This window comes from Pagrus pagrus (genome assembly GCF_965226575.1).
Source record: "Pagrus pagrus genome assembly, chromosome: 15".
NCBI classification, from domain to species: Eukaryota; Metazoa; Chordata; class Actinopteri; order Spariformes; family Sparidae; genus Pagrus; species Pagrus pagrus.
In genome coordinates this window covers 28,490,405-28,508,448 of record NC_140199.1, presented here as the reverse complement: position 1 = coordinate 28,508,448, position 18,044 = coordinate 28,490,405, and the positions used below count along the sequence as shown (strand labels likewise).

At 40.9% G+C, this 18,044-nt stretch overlaps 1 protein-coding gene across 2 annotated transcripts in view; it reads right to left on the bottom strand.

Annotated features, from left to right (window-relative positions):
* Positions 1–1,337: 1,337 nt before the first annotated feature.
* Positions 1,338–18,044, bottom strand: part of edaradd (EDAR-associated death domain) — a 33,967-nt gene continuing 17,260 nt past the window's right edge. The window contains exons 2-6 of one of the 2 annotated variants that reach the window (XM_084375358.1): positions 16,587–16,645; positions 16,133–16,175; positions 14,517–14,590; positions 5,108–5,156; positions 1,338–2,352 (exon numbers count right to left, since the gene is read on the bottom strand). In XM_084375358.1, coding sequence (XP_084231484.1) covers positions 1,964–2,352; positions 5,108–5,156; positions 14,517–14,590; positions 16,133–16,175; positions 16,587–16,645 — 614 coding nt within the window. In that variant the 3' untranslated portion in view covers positions 1,338–1,963. The remainder of the gene's footprint in view (positions 2,353–5,107; positions 5,157–14,516; positions 14,591–16,132; positions 16,176–16,586; positions 16,646–18,044) is intronic. The other variant, XM_084375359.1, reaches the window with a different exon arrangement.

The following is an 18,044-nucleotide window of genomic DNA, read 5'->3' as shown; positions in this document are numbered from 1 at the left end:
AGACACAAACAAACCGCTAGCCTGTGACTACATCCAGCTGCTAACGTCCCCTCCCGGATAACAGGTTGGGCTTTCGGCCCCATATATAAAGGGACATATTTCTAACTATTCGGTTTCAGACCAAAGGACCGTGGAAAATGCGCAGTCTGTAACTATTCAGTGTTACACAGCGGTGGACTAAGTTACATGTTTGCAGCTAATGCTACTTTGCACCTTAGGTCACTCCGAGTCCTCTGTGATCTCATATGATATTCAAATCAAGCTCTAAACATGACCTGAAATGTTTTCTTACCTGGTTACTAGGAAATGAGCCATGTCAGCATCTGTTTTCAGTCCCAATTCAAGTTGAAGCTGCCTTCATGAGCCGAACACGTATCTGATGTTTATCTGGGTGCCAGCCCGGCTTCGGTTGTAATTTCGTTTCGACTCATGACATGCCGCTGATAAAACCTTTGTTTTCTTCTTAGTATGACTTTTTGTGGACTTTGTGTGGTGGTGGGTCGTTTGCTGGCCGTAGCAGCATCCATTACTATCCAAACACTGGTTTAGGTCCACCGTGCTTGTCTTCTTCCCATATCCAAGGACGTGCATTCAGTGTCATCTGACGTCACATTCGCAAGACTGCGCGGGAAATTCGGACACCGAATTGCAGTACATTATGCAGCACACAGCCTGTTCAAGGCAATGGAGAGATACGTGGGTGGGCTCAGTCTTTTTGGTTTTGAACACTTCATCACCCATTAGCATTAAAAAACTTAAAATGCATGTTTATTTTTTCACAAATCCTGCCCCAAGTTCCTTTAAGATGCTTGTAAACTGAATGTTTGAAAATGTAACAAATGAGATCATTTGTAGAATATTTGTCTTGGTCAGACCAAATTAAGGGGGTATCTATGAAATAATTGTTTTACTTGATCAATTTTTTTTCATAATTTGCTCTGATATTTACCAAAAAGCTCAATTCCACACCAAAAGAACAGTCAATGAAAGACAGTCAATGTGATTGACTCAAAGGTTGTAACACACATCCTGCTAACATGGCATGTATGAGTATACAGTAAGCATTACTTGTGGAAATGAAATATTTAATAAAAAATAAATATTATGCCATCACCTTTGTGTTGTTATCCAGACAGTTAGATGTGCATTAACTGGACTAAGTCCACTGCCATGTGGCTCTGTAATGCTGTACTCAATGCTAATCGCAAACACGCACATGATGACAATCCTAACATGCTGATGTTTAGCAAGTATAATGTTTATATTATTCACCACCTTAAATCAGCATTTGTTTGTGTGCTAATATTTGGTAATGAGGCTCAAACATAAAGCATACCCAAAGCATTGAACACTTTAATTTTTTGACCAGATAATGGTGCTAAAGAAAAAACAGGGGATCACCAAGTTTATTCCAATTATCCTGAAAGGAACATCAATTTCTAAAACATATTTCTCGGCAATCCATCCAACAGTTGTTGAGACATTTCACTCAAAACCACAAATGTGAACCTCATTGTCATCATAGTGAAAAAGTCAGGTGATCACCAAAGTCACCATAAGATGTACTATCTTGGATCCATGAATCATGAAATACAAAATTTCAGGGCAATCCAACAGTTGGTATTTCAGTCTGGACCGAAGTGATAGACCAGTCGACAAAATGGCTGTCAGGCAAGGTGACATTACCATCCCACGAGTGACAGCCAAACTGTTAATCAGTAGTAAGTCGTGCTTTATGGTCTGTAAGATCCTACATTTCCTGAGGCGCCGAGTGATGCTGACCTTGTCTAAATGAAGTTTTCACTTGTTGGTCATTGTTATCTTTTTCTGCAGATCACTTGCTAAAGTTACTATGCAACTATGGTAAAATGTATACAAGGTTATGAAGAATAAAACCCTAACAAGTACAAACCTGAGAGAAGAAATAAGAGAGATGGGATAAATATAGGGAGAGTCGAACTCGTCAAAGAGTCTGTTGCCAGCGTGATGGCCAGTCCTTCTCTATCCAGCTCTGCAGCAGTCGCAGCACATCAATGCGCTGGTAAATGCGGCAAAGTTCGGTGAGCTCAGTGACCGTCTTCTGGTTGTAGCGCAGCAGGAACTCCTGAGTGGGGCTGTGGGACAAGGAGCCCTGCGTCCGGTGCTCCAGCAAGGTCAGTTCATCATAGCTCATTCCCCATCGACTTGCAAAGTTCTTCCAATTTTTGATGGTGCAGTGGTTTGGATCCAGTTTGAGCCGCAGTAAGTCCAGGAGATCTTTGTCATTCATGAGATCACTGATCTTGGGAGGAGGTGCTGGGCAGCAGCACTTTTCACAGGGGCTGTTTATTAACTGCAGTTCCTTGGGGTAGTCTGAGCTCAGAGATAGAAAAAGAAGATGGAGTTATCTCAAGATGTGTATCTTTGTATGTGTACATTATGTACAACCCTGATTTCAAAAGAGTTGGGATGCTGTGTAATACATAAAGAAAACAGATTGAGAACAGTTCATATACAATATTATTTGGAATGTTTTATCTGTTAGGACAGGGGCAACAAAAGACTGGGAAAGTTGTGAAATGCTTCAAAAACGCTTGTTTGGAACATTCCACAGGTAAACAGGTTAACTGGAAACAGGTGATTGTATCATGACAGGATAGAAAAGAAGACTATACAGTACACTTTCACTTTAGCCATTGTTAAAAAGATGACTGCTCCCATGAGCTTATTTTTCAGGTCTTCTGCCTAAGTTGCAAAGCTGTGACATTACAAATACGTGATTGGTCAGTTGTTGTGCCAGGACTATCAATGATAGTCCTGGCACAACATTAATTATGATGTTCCAGGAACAACACCATCACACCAATATCACACCTGTCTCTACTGTCATCTATCAAATGAATATTCTTGTTAAAATTTGAAGGGTGCTGTATCATTAAAAATTGCAGATTGCAAATTGCTACACAGTTTACACTTTCATTATGCATTAAAAATGCAATTGCCTCATTAATGCTGATGATACTGAATACATCTGGCAACATTTCAGCTAAACAAGAGTTACAAATGTAGCTAAGGTTCTATGAATTCTGAATGACCGCCAGAGATGTTACACAGTATAAAACCTAGATATATATTGCACGCAGGCGCTGGAGGTCAAGACATGATACCAACAAAGTCACGTTACCTGGGTGATACAAGCAACCTGATAAAGGGTCCTGTTACCCAACAGTTGTCTCCTACAGAATCTTCTCCCTGTGCACCATTACATGCATTCAGGCCCAGGGGAATCCAGGTCCCCCTTCACAGGGGGCACCTGGAGGCCCCTGGGCCTCTTAGGTTAGTCTGTTCAAGGAGCGCTTCCATGCCTCCCCCAGATCATCTGAACCACAACCAAGTTCAGCCTCTAGTCGCCTGGAGGGGGCTTTTGGCGGAAAAGCATGCAGCCTTGTTTTGCACCTGTATTGCCCTGAGTCTTGCAGTTTAGGAGCTTCTGAGCCCCCTGGAGGGACTGACTGGATCTGGTGCCTCCCTGGTGGTTCACATGGTAAACTGTGAAACTGTTGTCTGACCGAACATGGATATGTTTCCCTTCCAAAAAAAGGAAGAAAATATTTGAGGGCCAAGTATACTGCACCCAGGGTGAGCCCCTGCTGAGAACTGCAGGTTCCTCTGACTGCCCTGTGGTTCCACACAGGTACCCACCCTGAGTGGGAGGAATTTTTTCACTTCTATCTCCCGGGTGGAGGGAAGTGAACCAAAGGCAATGCCGGGCCACAGATAAGACTTGTTTCTCCAGTGTTCTAGAGAACGAAGGCACTGGTCCAAGATCCTCACCATCCTGTTTTGGTGCCTCTCGGGATTGAGGCCCAAACCGTTGACCCAGACCTCCAAGGGGTGCAATGACAGGAGCCCCAGAGGGATGCCTGCTGCTGCTGCTGTTAATTTACTCAGCAACTGAAGGAATAGTCTGTGTGTTAGCCTTGTGCCTCTCTGAAAACAAGAGAGAAGGCTCAGAATGTAGTCCACCCTCTGGGGGCAGGGAGAGGCCCTCATCAACACTAAATCGAAGGCAACACTGATGAAATCAATTTGCCGACTGGGAAGTAAAGAAACTGGTTTGCCTGTCCCTCGAAGGCAAAGGGGAGGAATTGTCTGTAGTGCGGTGGAAATGGAAATACATGGAAATAAGCATCCCTCAAGTCAATGCTGGTAAATCAGTCTCTCTCTGACAGAGCCATTGTATGAAGCATATGAAAATGAAGAACCCTTATGAACTGGTTCAACTGCCTCAGATCGAGGATCAGGCAAAAGCAGCCGTCCTTCTTTGGAAAATGAAAATATGTTGAATAGAACCTCGAAGATTGAACCAAACTTTCTACAAATTTGATGGTGCCTTTCTTGAGAAGCACCAAAATGTCCCACCTGAGACCTCAGAAGGTCATTGACCACTGTCATTCTAACTTGTTGAACTTTGTTAGGCCACGCCTGAAGTAGATTCAACAACACCCAAGGGATGGAAATGAAGGCCTCCTAGTGGTTGAGATTTTGCTTGGAGAAACGGCTGGTGCCTGGAATTTGGTAGTCAGGCTCAACTCGAAGGTGGTTCAAGGGGTTGGTTGGTATGAGCCCCTGAACTTTCCCTTGGTGTTGGAAAGGCAGGCTGTGGTGGGGCCTGCTCGAGGGGGCCCTGCTGAAAGGAGGGTTGTCCGGCTCCTGAGGGACTCTGAACGCTGGCTGCCTGACGAAGAGTGCTGGTGTGCCCGGACGTAAGTCAGCAAACGGTTGCCTGACTGTGTTCACTTGCACACTATGCTACAAGGCTTGTTGGGGTGGGGGCCAAAACATCTGTCCTGAGATGACAGGCAGCACGCAAAGCGTCTTCCTGCAACCCTGCATGACTGCTGGGTGCCAGGCCCCTTATCAGGTTGCTTGCATCTTCCCAGGTCACATTTGACTTCCATAGTGTATTATGTCACGAGCTCCTGTACATGCGCACAATGCATATTCAACTATAACATACTGTCTCTCATGGTAAGGAAGAATGAAATAGAACATATAGTAAAAAGCAAAGAAAGCAAATTTCATGCAGAATGATTTAGTTATTTTTCTACAATAAGAATATATATACCTGGTGAAATAGATGTTGGGCAGGTGCATTCTTCGACATCTTCAACTGGCTACAACACAGAGAAAAACAAATGATTACTGTTAGTTACATCACATCCATTGTACCGGTAATTTTCGTTAAAATGCCCAGTCATGCTTGTGTTTCTTTGAGGCTGTACTTAGGCACAGTGGTGCTTTGAACTAAATGTGTGTTACTAAAAACACAATAACATCCTTGTGCCAGTGTTACAGGAAAAGTTAAAGGATCACTAAATGTATAACAATTCTTCCTTTAAGGATCATGAATGTCTATAAAAAGGCTAGGGCAGTCTGAAATATCATGGAATGCCATCCAGTTGTTGTTGGGCTATTCAGGCTTGACAACACTTCACAGTTGACTTGCTTGTTCCCAATATTATATATGTGTTATCTGATCTGACACTAAAATACCTGCAACCTTTTTGTCAGCAATGACAGTGTTGGCTGGTAATGTTTTCACCTTGTGAGTATGTGTGTGTGTACATGTGTCATCATGGCAAAATGTGGTGGAAAAATAAAACACAGAATTGGTTCTGAGTAATTGCAAGGTGGTTTTATGTCTGTCTCAACAAATTTTCATCTTTCGACACAACCACACAAGATGCAGCCATGAAACGTTATAGGTAGTCGAGAAAAAAATGAAGGCCGAATTCAAAAATGGTTGTGGTCTGACGTCGCCGGAACTAGGAAGGTAGGAAGTAGGAAAGGGGCCATTAGCCCCCTTCTTTACGCCCCTGCCCCACATTTGTTTTAAGTTGCAGATCACTGTAACAAAGTATCAATCATGTCTTTCTCAAGTGTAGCTGGTATTGTTTTTACCCTGCCTGCCTGCCTGTGGACAATTCCATCAGTACAACAGCGTTACAACCATAAAAGTTGCAGTGTAAAGTGTGTAGTTGAGATCCAAATGAAAGCCAAATTTGAGACAGGTGTGGTTTGAGCAAGAAGGCCGGATGAAGGGGGGTTGATAGGTGCTAATGTGAATGTGAATGGTTGTTTGTCTCTATACATACATACATACATACATACATACACACTCTTTATGCATACCTCCCCTAAGGCTAATAGTCCCTTTAATTCAATCAAGTCCAATATGAACCTCATAAGTCCAGTATCACTCAAAATTTTAAATCCCACCCATAACTGCTTAACCATATTTTTAGCTCACAAGATCTAGAATCAACATAAAATTGTACTCACTCATAGATACCAGCCACCTAAATACACCTGATTTAACAGAGATTAATGAAATTTGGGAAAAACTCACTATCTCACAATGTTACGCATACAATATGTACTGTACCACCAATAGGGGACTCTCTGTCAAAAATGAAACACAAGACATCTGCAGAGTGTTTGGTGGAAGGAGCCACTGCTCAGAGGTGGCTACGGCGTTGGAGGCTAAGCAAGGAATAAACAGTCACATTGGAATCTGCTCTGTCGACAGCAGAGCATTGCAAGACATCACGACCCACCTCCTCCCCTCCACCACCTCAACCACAGCTACCTGGCCATCTCCAGTCAACCCTCCATTCAGAAGTTGTCGAAGATGTCTCCATCCAAGCTCCATTCCTTACCACCATCACCACTGTTTAGGCACCGGCATCTCATACTGGAAGCACCCAACACGTCAGACTGTTTCCTTTGGTAATCTACTTCCTACAGGGGTCTAAGCAACAAAGTCTATTCCTGTATTCACAATAAAATGTATCTTTCTTCACATCCACTCACTTGTTTAATTTCTATAAAAAGCTCTCCTGAAATAAATCAGCCTGCAGTAAAACTTCCTTTGCTGGTTGTTAATACACCCTTTAACAACCACCATTGCTGATAAAAATCAATCTGATGTGAGGCAGGCACAAGTTGACACACAAGATCGTTTGAAGTTTTTTTCATGTTAAGTGCAGTCTTGTTAGCCAACTACCCAGACCAAGAAGTAGTGACAGCGACCTAATTAAAAGGCACTGTTAACTTTGAGTAAACTTGTGGATTTCTCAAAAACTCATTCAACTCAAAAAATCACACTTTAATGCAGAATTCATACATATTATATCTGTAAAGAAAGTGTGAAAAAAAATCCTGCATTCATCTCCAAGTTAACAAGGTCTATTCTGGGCTGAGACCCATCCTCCATCCAAGTTTTGTGGCAATCTGTTAAGTAGTTTTTGTGTTATCCAGCTATCTAATGTAATTACGGACATTTTTAACATCTCACTCTCACAGGAGACTGTTTCCTCCTGCCTCAAGACAGCCCTCATAGTCCCTGTACCTAAAAAGTCTGCAGTGTCTCGTCTAAATGACTACCTTCAAGGCCCTTAGTTGCCATTGAGGACACCGTTGTCATGTCCTCCATTTTTTTTATGCCATGTGTTGAATTAAGGTTGTCATTATCCCTCCAGCAGAGCTGAACAGCTCTACATATGCAACTTGTTACACAACATACTGTATATGTAATTAGTTGCTCACATACAGTCCTGTTATTCACTCCATGTGCGAAGGCTGCACCTGACCTAGACACTAAAATAAGTAATTAATGCTAATTACACGACAGGGAAAGAAGCAAGAAGAAAAACTGCGTTCAAGATTTAAAAATATAAAATGTTATAAATGTTAAATATATCAATTACAAACGTGACATGTTTGTGCCAAGCTTCACGGGAGATTCATGGAGGATCGCATCAGGGCAATAAATATGTTCGCATAGACATGAGACACAAGTCAGTCTCTTCTGGGTCATTTTGCTGCTAAAGATTTTGTAATGACAAGATGTTCTAATTCCTTTTGCCCTCTGTGCAGGAAATGAGACAGATAGAGTGTTGTTTGTCCAGAGTGATTATTACCAAAATGTTAAAGTGACCTCATTCCATTGCTCACTAATGAGAAATACCTCTTTATATTTTATTGCAAATAAGAATTACATTTACACTATCTTCTTATTTAAAATGGCATATTATTGGAATATGCTTAATTCAAAGATAAACAGGGCATTTGTATCTTTTAACAATTTTGTACAACATGGAATTTAAGTTGTATCTATGTTGTATAGATTCTGTCTACCCCATACCCAGCCTAAAAAAAAAAAAAGGCAATATGGCCAGTAATGGCCAGTGGGCCAAACTAAATTAGGTAAGCAGTATCCCCAGCTCCAAAAAGAGCAGCTGCAGCCGTTTTGCTTCTCTGCTCAATTTGAGGAGAAAAACTGCCACCTACCAGGACTAGGACATGTCCTCTGATTTCTCAAACCCTGGCTACAGCCCTGCTACCGCCCTGTGGCTCCCACCCCCATACTGATTAAGTGCTTTGAGAAACTGGTTCTCATCAAAAACAACATTCCTGCCAACCTGGACCCTCACCAGTATGCTTTCAGAACCAACAGATCCACAGAGGATGCCATATCCACTGCCATCCACTCAGTCTTCACACACCTGGAGAATAAGAACAGCTACATCAGAATGCTGTTTGATTATTTCTGCTAGCATTTCATACATTCTCATCCATGAAGCTGATTGGAAAACTAAACACTCTGGGCTTCGGTACCACACTTGCAATTGGATATTGGACTTCCTCACCAACAGACACTCCTCTACTTTAGTGCTCAACACTGGAGCCTCCAAGGGCTGTGTGCTCAGGCCCCTTCTGTTCACACTGTGCTATATGATATTCTAAAGGGTCATTTTGATAACATTTTTATGGAGACAATTCATTTAAAAAAATAATATAGATAAATAATTGTTTTAAATAATACATCTATAGAGCTTGTAGAAAGGTGCTGAATAAAAGTATCTCATGTCTTTAACCTGTTCTTAGTCCTGGAAATGTATGTAAACTTACCCTAAAATGCCTATCTCAGTCCAGCCCAAAGAAGGTGGAAAGCTGTCGTTTTGGTTTTGGCCACTTTTGAAAGGTTAAAAGCTGATCTCACTATACCCACTATAGTTAAATATTTCCTTATTTACATTAACATTAGGTATACAATAGTCAAAAACAAGTGCTTAGGTGGAAAAACAGCCTATTCAAAGAGGAAAACCCATAAAACTAAATAAACTGATATAAACTATATATTACTGAATTCAAAATCTCATTGTTTACATGATGCATCAGTCATCAAAAGGCTGGCGTGTAAGTGGCTCGGGAGAGAGAAGGAAGAAGAGAGAGGGGATCACTTGTCTACATTTTGTCTGTATTTATACTGTGTACTGTGTCTGCTCAAAGGCACAGGAACCATTTGAACTTGCAGAATGCGTTTGTGATATTTACTCATCATTTGCCTCTGTATTCAGATATTCTGATATTCTGATTATAAAATCATCATTTAATAACCCAGCATGTGATTATTGGTGTCTTCTCAACACTGCTAAATGTTTTAGGAAAAACTGAAATAATGTAGCGTATCAAACCCGACACTCAGAAATTATCAGCCTCATGTGAACGGAGACTGATCATTCCTCATTTAACTCAATTGTGAATCTTGTGTTTAATCTCTTATCTGTCTTCAACTCCAGTGACGTGGTGATGTATGTCAGAGCAGTCCAATCTGCTGCAGCATCCAATCAAAAACTGATATCCACTTAGGGGGCGTGTCGGCCGGTAAAAAAACACTTCCGTGAAGCCTGCTCTCGTGTGTCCTCACTCATAACTCCTTGGTCATCGGATCACAAATAAGTACCCCAGGTCACGTTAATCACCAAGAAAACTATATAAATTGTGTCAGACTCTAGAATGACAGACAGTACATGTTGAAATTTCACCTCATTTCTGCAGTGCCCCTGTAGCTAAATTGGTAGAGCATGTTCCCCATGTACAGAGGTTGTGTCCTTGCCACAGTGGCCTTGGCTTCAAATCCACACTGTGGCTCTTTGCTGTTATCCTCTCTCTTGCTCTCACTATTTGCAGTCACTCTTTCTTGTCCTATCACAACATGCCATGAAGGCCAAAAAACTTCAAAATCCTTCTTACATAATGACTTTTCAACTTACTGCATATTATATATATATTATATATATATTATTATATTATATCATACATACATACATTCTGACAAACACATGCACAATGCTGTCAGGCTCAGTGGCCAAGAGGTTAGAGCAAAGAGCTCTTGTCCATGCACAGGACCACATGAAACTGTCATGGTGCATTTTGACAAAATGCAACGAGAATACGTATTTGTTTTGCGTTACATGCACAAGTTTGATCGCAGAATTATTAATTTTTACTCACATTACTCGAGCGGCACCCAGCTGGGTGAATGTCAGTATCTGGAGCGGTGTCTGGATGACTGCAGCTTCCACCGCTACCTGAGGCTGACCAGTGCCCAGTTCACAGCTGTTAAGTACCTGTCCATCTGTCTCCACTGCGTGGCAGTTTCTTAATAGGTGTCTCAAAATCAATAAATAGTAACTGTGACCAGCAAGTAGACGCAGACCTAATTAATCTGTTTTAGCACATCGGTATGAACCCAGAACAAAGAGATTTCTCTGTGATCTGGCTGCAATAAATGGATCAAAAGGACGCTAAAATAACAACATCATAATGGCGCCTTGTAAAAAGCCTGAATTCATGCCTTGTCAGGTCTGTCAGCCAGACGACAACCAAACAACCTTTAAAATGCTTGTTCCCTGAATGGAGTTCGGATTGATCAGGGCGGTGCTGTGCTGAGACATATTTCCATGACTTACCAGGTAGTCTGACTTTCTTGCCCACTTCCATGGCAGCTCCTTATTTGTCATGTCTTGGTACAAGTAGATGTGTTATCGTCCAGCTCTGGGTGTCCGCAAACGGCCACAATTAGTGATTATTATCCTCTCCTCCATTACTGGTCATGGTTGTCCGGACATCAGCTATGTTAACGTCATGACATCAATGTGAATGTCAATGCTTCGCTTGAGTTCAATATTTTCAACTCATGCGAAAATTACACATCATTTGAAATAAATAAATGAATGAATAAATGCAAATTTGCATCTATTGGCGTCTTTTCATTGACTTTGTATGTAATCTAGATGTGCAAATGATTTGCCTTACAGTTGGTATCAATGCTCCATTAGACACTTTGCCAGTATGACACAGATACTACAGGGCTTGTACATATACACTGCCTGGCCCAAAAAAAAGTCACACGCTCTAATATTTCGTTAGATCACCATTAGCTTTGATTACGGCAGGCATTCACTGTGGCATCATTTTGATAAACTTATGCAATGTCACAACATTTATTTCCGTCCAGAGTTGCATTCATTTTTCACCAAGATCTTGTATTGATGATGAGAGAGTTGGGCAACTACGTAAAGTATTCTCCAGCACATCCCAAAGATTCTCAATAGGGTTCAGGTCTGGACTCCGTGGTGAGTTACTTATAACATATCCAAGCACTTAGCCAGTATCCTAGCTCCTTTGGTCGATAAAACTCAACACCACATCAAAAACTCACAGGATTTCGCCAGCAAGGTGAGAGAGATAACACTGGACCCAGACGAAACAATGCTTTCTTATGATGTCACATCCCTTTTTACTTGCATTCCCACTCGTGAAGCTGTTAGAATGGTGAAGAAATGCCTGCTACAGGACAGCACTTTTTTCCAGCAGAACCAACTTCACCCCAGATCACATTTGTGCCTTACTTGACCTCGGTCTGACAACCACCTACTTCCAGTACAGTGAAGGCTTTTACAGACAGAAGCATTATTGGTGTCCCCAATAGTGGCCAACCTCTACATGGAAGAAGTTGAGCGCAGAGCCTTGATTACCTTCACAGGAACTGCTCCAAGCCACTGGTTCAGGTATGTGTACAACACCTGGGTCAAAATCAGAGCAAGGGAAGTGGAAGCCTTCACAGAACACATAAATGCTGTGGACAATAACATCAAGTTCACACAGGAAGATGTCAGAGGAGACAGTTTGCCCTTCTTGGACTGCGCAGTACATATTGAAGAAGACAGAAGCCTCAACATTGAGGTCTACAGAAAACCTACACACACAGATCAGTACTTGCTGTTCGACTCTCATCACCCACTGGAGCACCAGCTGGGGTCATCAGAACTCTAAACCATCGGGCTAAGACTTGTACAGATTTGTACACTGGGGAGAAAAAACAACCTCTCCATAAACGAATGGCACAACACAGGAGGGCCAACTCCTCAGGTCAAGACTCTGCTGTCCACTTACATCTGAAGGAGAAACATCATTCCTTTGAGGACAACAATGTAAACATCTTGGCCAGAGAAGACAGATGGTTTGAAAGAGGAGTAAAGGAATCCATCTATGTCAAACTGGAATGACCGTCTTTGAACAGAGGAGGTGGCCTTCAACATTACTTATCACTCACAAGCGGCTGTACTGAGTTCTCTCCACAGACAGCTTAACAACCATTCATACCTGGGCTCACCTAGCCTTAGAAACCCACATGAAGGCCGGTCTGACCAACGACCCACAATTGGCCCTAACGACTCTGAAAATCAGAGCTCACACGTCTCCTTAACGACTCTGTAAGGACACTCCCACACAGAGTTTAAAAGCCACCCTACTCCCCTCCAGTTAGTTAGAGCTGAGGAAGCCTCTTGGATGAGAGGTGAAATGTCTTCAAGAAACTGAAACAAGTCCAGTTGCCTACGATACAACACCTAGATCTGGTCTGCTTAGAACACTGCACAGTTATATCTAAGGAATTCAAAGCATGTAATGTATTATCATCACTCCTTTATCTATTAGCATAGAGTATTATCAGCACTGATTGGTTGTTTGGTATATGATCACTTTAAAATAGGCTACTGCAATGCAATATGAAAAAATGAAAGCTTTCCTTCAAAATCAATAACTGTATTTTGCTTTGCAACATAAATACACAGCTACAGTAGCTAAATGTATAATGTAAAACTATTGCTGCCAATGATCTGAAATATACTGCAACTCCATAAACTGTTGATATTAAAACAAGAACAGTTTTTGGCACCTTTCTTTGTGTGACAAACACGATTCCTTGCATGAATATAAAACTTGTGATGAAATATCATTGGAGTTATTGTTTTTTTTTTTACAGAACAGACCATTTTTGTGGATACAACTGTATGTGTTGTTTAACAGTAAAAATCAGCTGACTGTTATTCCTGAAAGAAATGTTTGTGTTTTGGAATGAAACCCATCAAAACCATGCTTTTCTCTAAGATTTTTTGCTAGCCATCAGTTCTAGGTCACTGTACTAAACGCATGTAGCAGGCACTGCAGTAACTTTTACATTACCAAATGACTGACCTATTCAGGTTTGCCCTAACGCAACAACTAATGCGTCAAGTTTGACGTGGTCGATCCAGCATCCTTTATATTCATTCCACAAACATTGCATTTGGTGATTCTTTTGTTTGCGCCTTGTGTTTAGGTCCTATAGACAAAGCTTATGACAAACAGGAGAGCAGCAGTTGTTGTGCTCGCTGCTATAGTGTTGTTGTAGTGTTGTTATCTCTGGCCGGGTGCAGCACGCACCAGATGAATAAGGTTACGCATGAGAGACTGACTTTCAGCTTGTCAGACATTTCCTTAATGTTGATGCGCCAAAAAATAAAAAAATGTTCACAAGTCCCAAATCCTGAGTCCAAGTTGAGTCTCAAGTCTTTTGAGGGCAAATCTCAAGTCAAATATCAAGTCATTGAGTGTGCGACTTAACTCTCTGACTTGTGTTGCATGGCAGTTAAATCAATTTTTAATCTTATAAATGTTGGTAACACTCGTTCTTCCTTCTACGTTCCTGTTCTGTTAATAGCAACACTCACAACTGCACCTTCGAGTTCAGTGGGAGTAAACCACATCCTGTATGTTCACAGCATAAATTAGTGTGTGTGTATCTCTGCTTTAACAGTTTGTGTAAAGTAACACAAATGGACTATTTGTGGATTGTCAGACCTTTGCAACAAATTTAGATGCAGAATTTCAATTATTTATTAGACTGGGGGCTGGGAGACACCATATCTGCAGGGTTTCAGTTGTATGCTCTGCCATGCATTGTACCTCAATTCATTTTAGAACACGCCGTTCTTTTTAAAAATGGCCGTAGAGTCTACGATACGATTGATACATACTGTATATTATATGTTTGTGTTTATGCAACTTTTCATGGTACTTAGCGGTTCTACATTGTGATCCCACAGGTGGAACAGTTTGTGCTTAAATATTCGGCAGCACTGAACTACCTGACTTGTCTAAGGAAATATCAGAAGTCATGGGCGAGTGAGAAAGTGTGGACAACAGTGAAACTAAATGTTATTTGGAAATGAAAATGACGTTTTCTTAGTGATGTATTCTAGTCTATTACATTTCGCAAATTCTGTATCTTTGGAAGGTTAAAAGAGAATAATGTTTCAAACACAGGTTGCATGCACACAAGCCTCAAAGGCGATGATACTGACCTGCCTTATTCTGTCCGAGGAAGGGCTCCGGCATCCGGATGGCATGGAGCTCAGATGGAGTGTCACAGCGTCTGCTGGAGACACATTACTAGCATCAGTGTTTTCAGATAGAAAACACTGTATGAATACATTTAAAACTGACAATTGTACTAACACAGTTTTCAGTATGCATTTAAAATGTATGTACCATAAATTCTCAAATAGTGGCCAGGTCTAAATTTACTTCAACTGCAAAGCGAGTGCTCAGTTAGAAAGCACAGGCATTCAATATCATTAACTCAAGTCATTACAGCTGCAATTTAATTGACAAACAATTCCCCACGTGGAAACACTATGAGTCAAATTTGTTCACACATCATTGGATATGGCATACAAGGGGTATTTCCCCACTGTCTGGCTAGGGCTAATATTGCTGTGATGTAGATGAGAATTTCAGGTGTGAACCAGACCAGAGACAGGATGCTGATGAAGAATAAATATGATTTCTTAATTTATGAACATTTTTTTTCCATTGGTTTATATTGATAAATACATGGAAATTATTTTTCTATTTTTTTTATCATTTGCATTTTTTTTTCTTAAAGAAAGAAAGAAAGAAAGAAAGAAGGAAAGTTACTGTGCTGAGAATCAAGCAAATCAAGTCAAGTCTACTTCTATAAAGAAACAAACTGAATTATAAGACCACAGTTATATACAGTAGTAACCCACACCACAGAAACTGTTGTCGCCATACACTTTGAACTGTTCAGTGGAAAAGATTACATCACCAACTTGGAAATCTTCATTGAATATCACAGTGCAGCAAGCACTGGGGTACACAGACATGTCAAGAGAAGACTAATGTAACACCTGTAACCATTTAACCATGTTTTAGCCAGTAACATCCACATAGTTTAACTGGTTATATGGCCTCAAATCAGTCCCCCTATTGTATTTTACATTAATGATGTGTCTTCTCAATAAAAAAGCTTGGTGAAGCTAGGTCTAACATAAGACTACGACTCTTAGCTGATATTTGATCAACCAATAAGTTAGCATTCATGTCTGTATTTGCATATTTTATAGTGATGGATGGAAGTTGAATGTTGTTATGTCACCAACTTTTGACCTTACAAAATTATGTATTCTGCTGTATTCTCTTTTTAATCCCATAATCGCATCACATAACCCTTGAATCCAAGTTTTATTATTTTTGGACTACACTCCTCCATGATAGCTGCGTAATACGTTTACCTCTGCTGGTCTGCTTTGTCCTAGTAGCCAGGTTTGTGTGCATTGCACTAGAAATCCCCCAATCATGTTTCTTAAACAAAACGTAACTTGTCAATACCAAGAATAAAGCTAAAATTTAATAAGTAAGTCAAGTTCTCAAAGTCATATTGAGTCTTTCATTAAAGCTTGTCAAGCAGGTCTCAATAAGGTCCTCAAAATTGCTACTTGGGTCTAGGCAGGCAGGCAGGCAGGCAGGCAGGCAGGCAGGCAGACAGACAGACAGACAGATAGACAGATAGATAGATAGATAGATAGATAGAGATTTTTGTAGGTGTTTCCTTTAATGTGTCATACGTCTGCATGCCTTGTAAAATGGACAATTCTGTTTTGTGTCCCTTATTTACCATGGGGATCTGTCACCTGCACTGGATAGTTGGCCTCCAAGGACTGTGGGAGAGACAAGGTCAGACAAGATAATATTAAAAAGTACCATGAATAAACCTGAGAACAAAGATCAGTCTGCTCTGTTAACCCTCTTCATGGGAGCTTTATATATAGTCTGCTCATAAGACTGAGTCAACATCTAAAATGTAGTCTGTAAATGGAGAAGAAAATGACTGGGAAAAGCCTGCTACAACCTGCTACAACCTGTCCTTCAATCCCCGAGGGCTCATTGAAGGACAGGTTCTGCACAGTGTGTTCAGTTATAGAACATTCCTTAGCAGATTACTGTAAGACTCTACTTTCTAAGAAAAAATAAGAGATCATCACAATCACACTGAACAGAAGTAAAGTCAAGACAATGAGGTAGATAAACAAACACGCAAATGGAGGAAAGAATAATGAAAAGATGCTCACAAATTCTGCCACAAAGCTGGTGGTGTCTGTGTCCTCCACAGGTTCGGAGCTGGTTCTTTCTGTTACAATGGTAAAGGAAGAGGCTTTAATATAGTCATAAATGCTGTCACCTACTAACTTTATGCATTCCTACATATCAACAGTATGAACCGCAGAGTTGCAGAGAAAAACCACATCCTCTATGTGAGTATGACCTAATTTGGACATGTTGATGTAGACAGTTAAATTTGGTAGAAATGACACATCAGGATCTTTTCAGTGAGGTAATCAATTATTTTTAATGGCAGGAAGACTTTTTCATAATAATTCGGCAATATCAGTCTTGCCAATAAAAAAGTTTGAAGTGTGAGTTTAGGTGTGCTTATTCTGCACGTCAGCTTGTAATAATGCATTTAAGCTTCTCAGAAGCAATTAAAATACCGCTCAGCACCAACATTAACTCCCACATTAAATGCTTCCGGCAATGATAAGGGATATTCTAACAAGCACATTCACAGATGAGCTGGGCACGAAGGCAGCTTTTGAGTGTCGCTGTGCTCTGGCAGCACTACACCTATGTTCATCAGTCTCTTATACTGTATAGCCACCTCATCCAAAGGGTACAATAAAGATATGCTTTGGCCTTTCTTGGGTTAGACTCAACGACGATGAGACTTTAATTTACATGTAAACCTAGTATGAGGATTAAGTGATTAGATGTCATCAGGCTGTTTCCTACATACAGCTTTCCTGGTGTTGTTAACTTGAGACACAGCAGTCTTGTATGTTGGTCATAGGCAGACCTTAACCTCATGTCAACCTGATTTTTATATAATGTGACCAGTTGCACATAATAACACTACTCTCTTTCTCTCTCTTACTACTTTCTCTTTCTTTTAATTTTGTTCATTCCTGGATACAGTACTGTACTGTAAAATGCTGAAAACTAATCATGTGAATCAAACCCACTCTAAAACACTGGCCCAAGGGCCTGCCAGGGTCACCCCAACTCCCCTGAGTGCCTTTAAGGGATAAGACAGGCAATTCGGTATTTTTTAGTGCCAACAAATTCTATTGGACCCACACCAATAATGAATTTTTCCTACAAAGAAGTATTACCTCCTGCTGTAGGTGTATGCTTTAAATGAAAGTTCTTAAACTCCATCATGCTACACAAACACAGAACATAGATAGTTATTTATATACATATATGCATAAACAAGTAGTGCATCTTTTTAAATTTGTATCGGGCTTCTTTGAAAAGAAGAAGATGGCGACCAACATATAGGAGCCTATGCTGAAGAGCTGCCAGGATGAGACGTTACAGACCCATTCTCCCATCGATCATTGTAGGGAATGTGAGATCTGTCCCAAATAAGATGGACAAGTTAGCAGCGCTGACCTGGCACCAGAGGGAATACCATGAATTCAGCATCATGCTGTTTACATGCTGTTTAACTCCAGATATGAATACTAGTT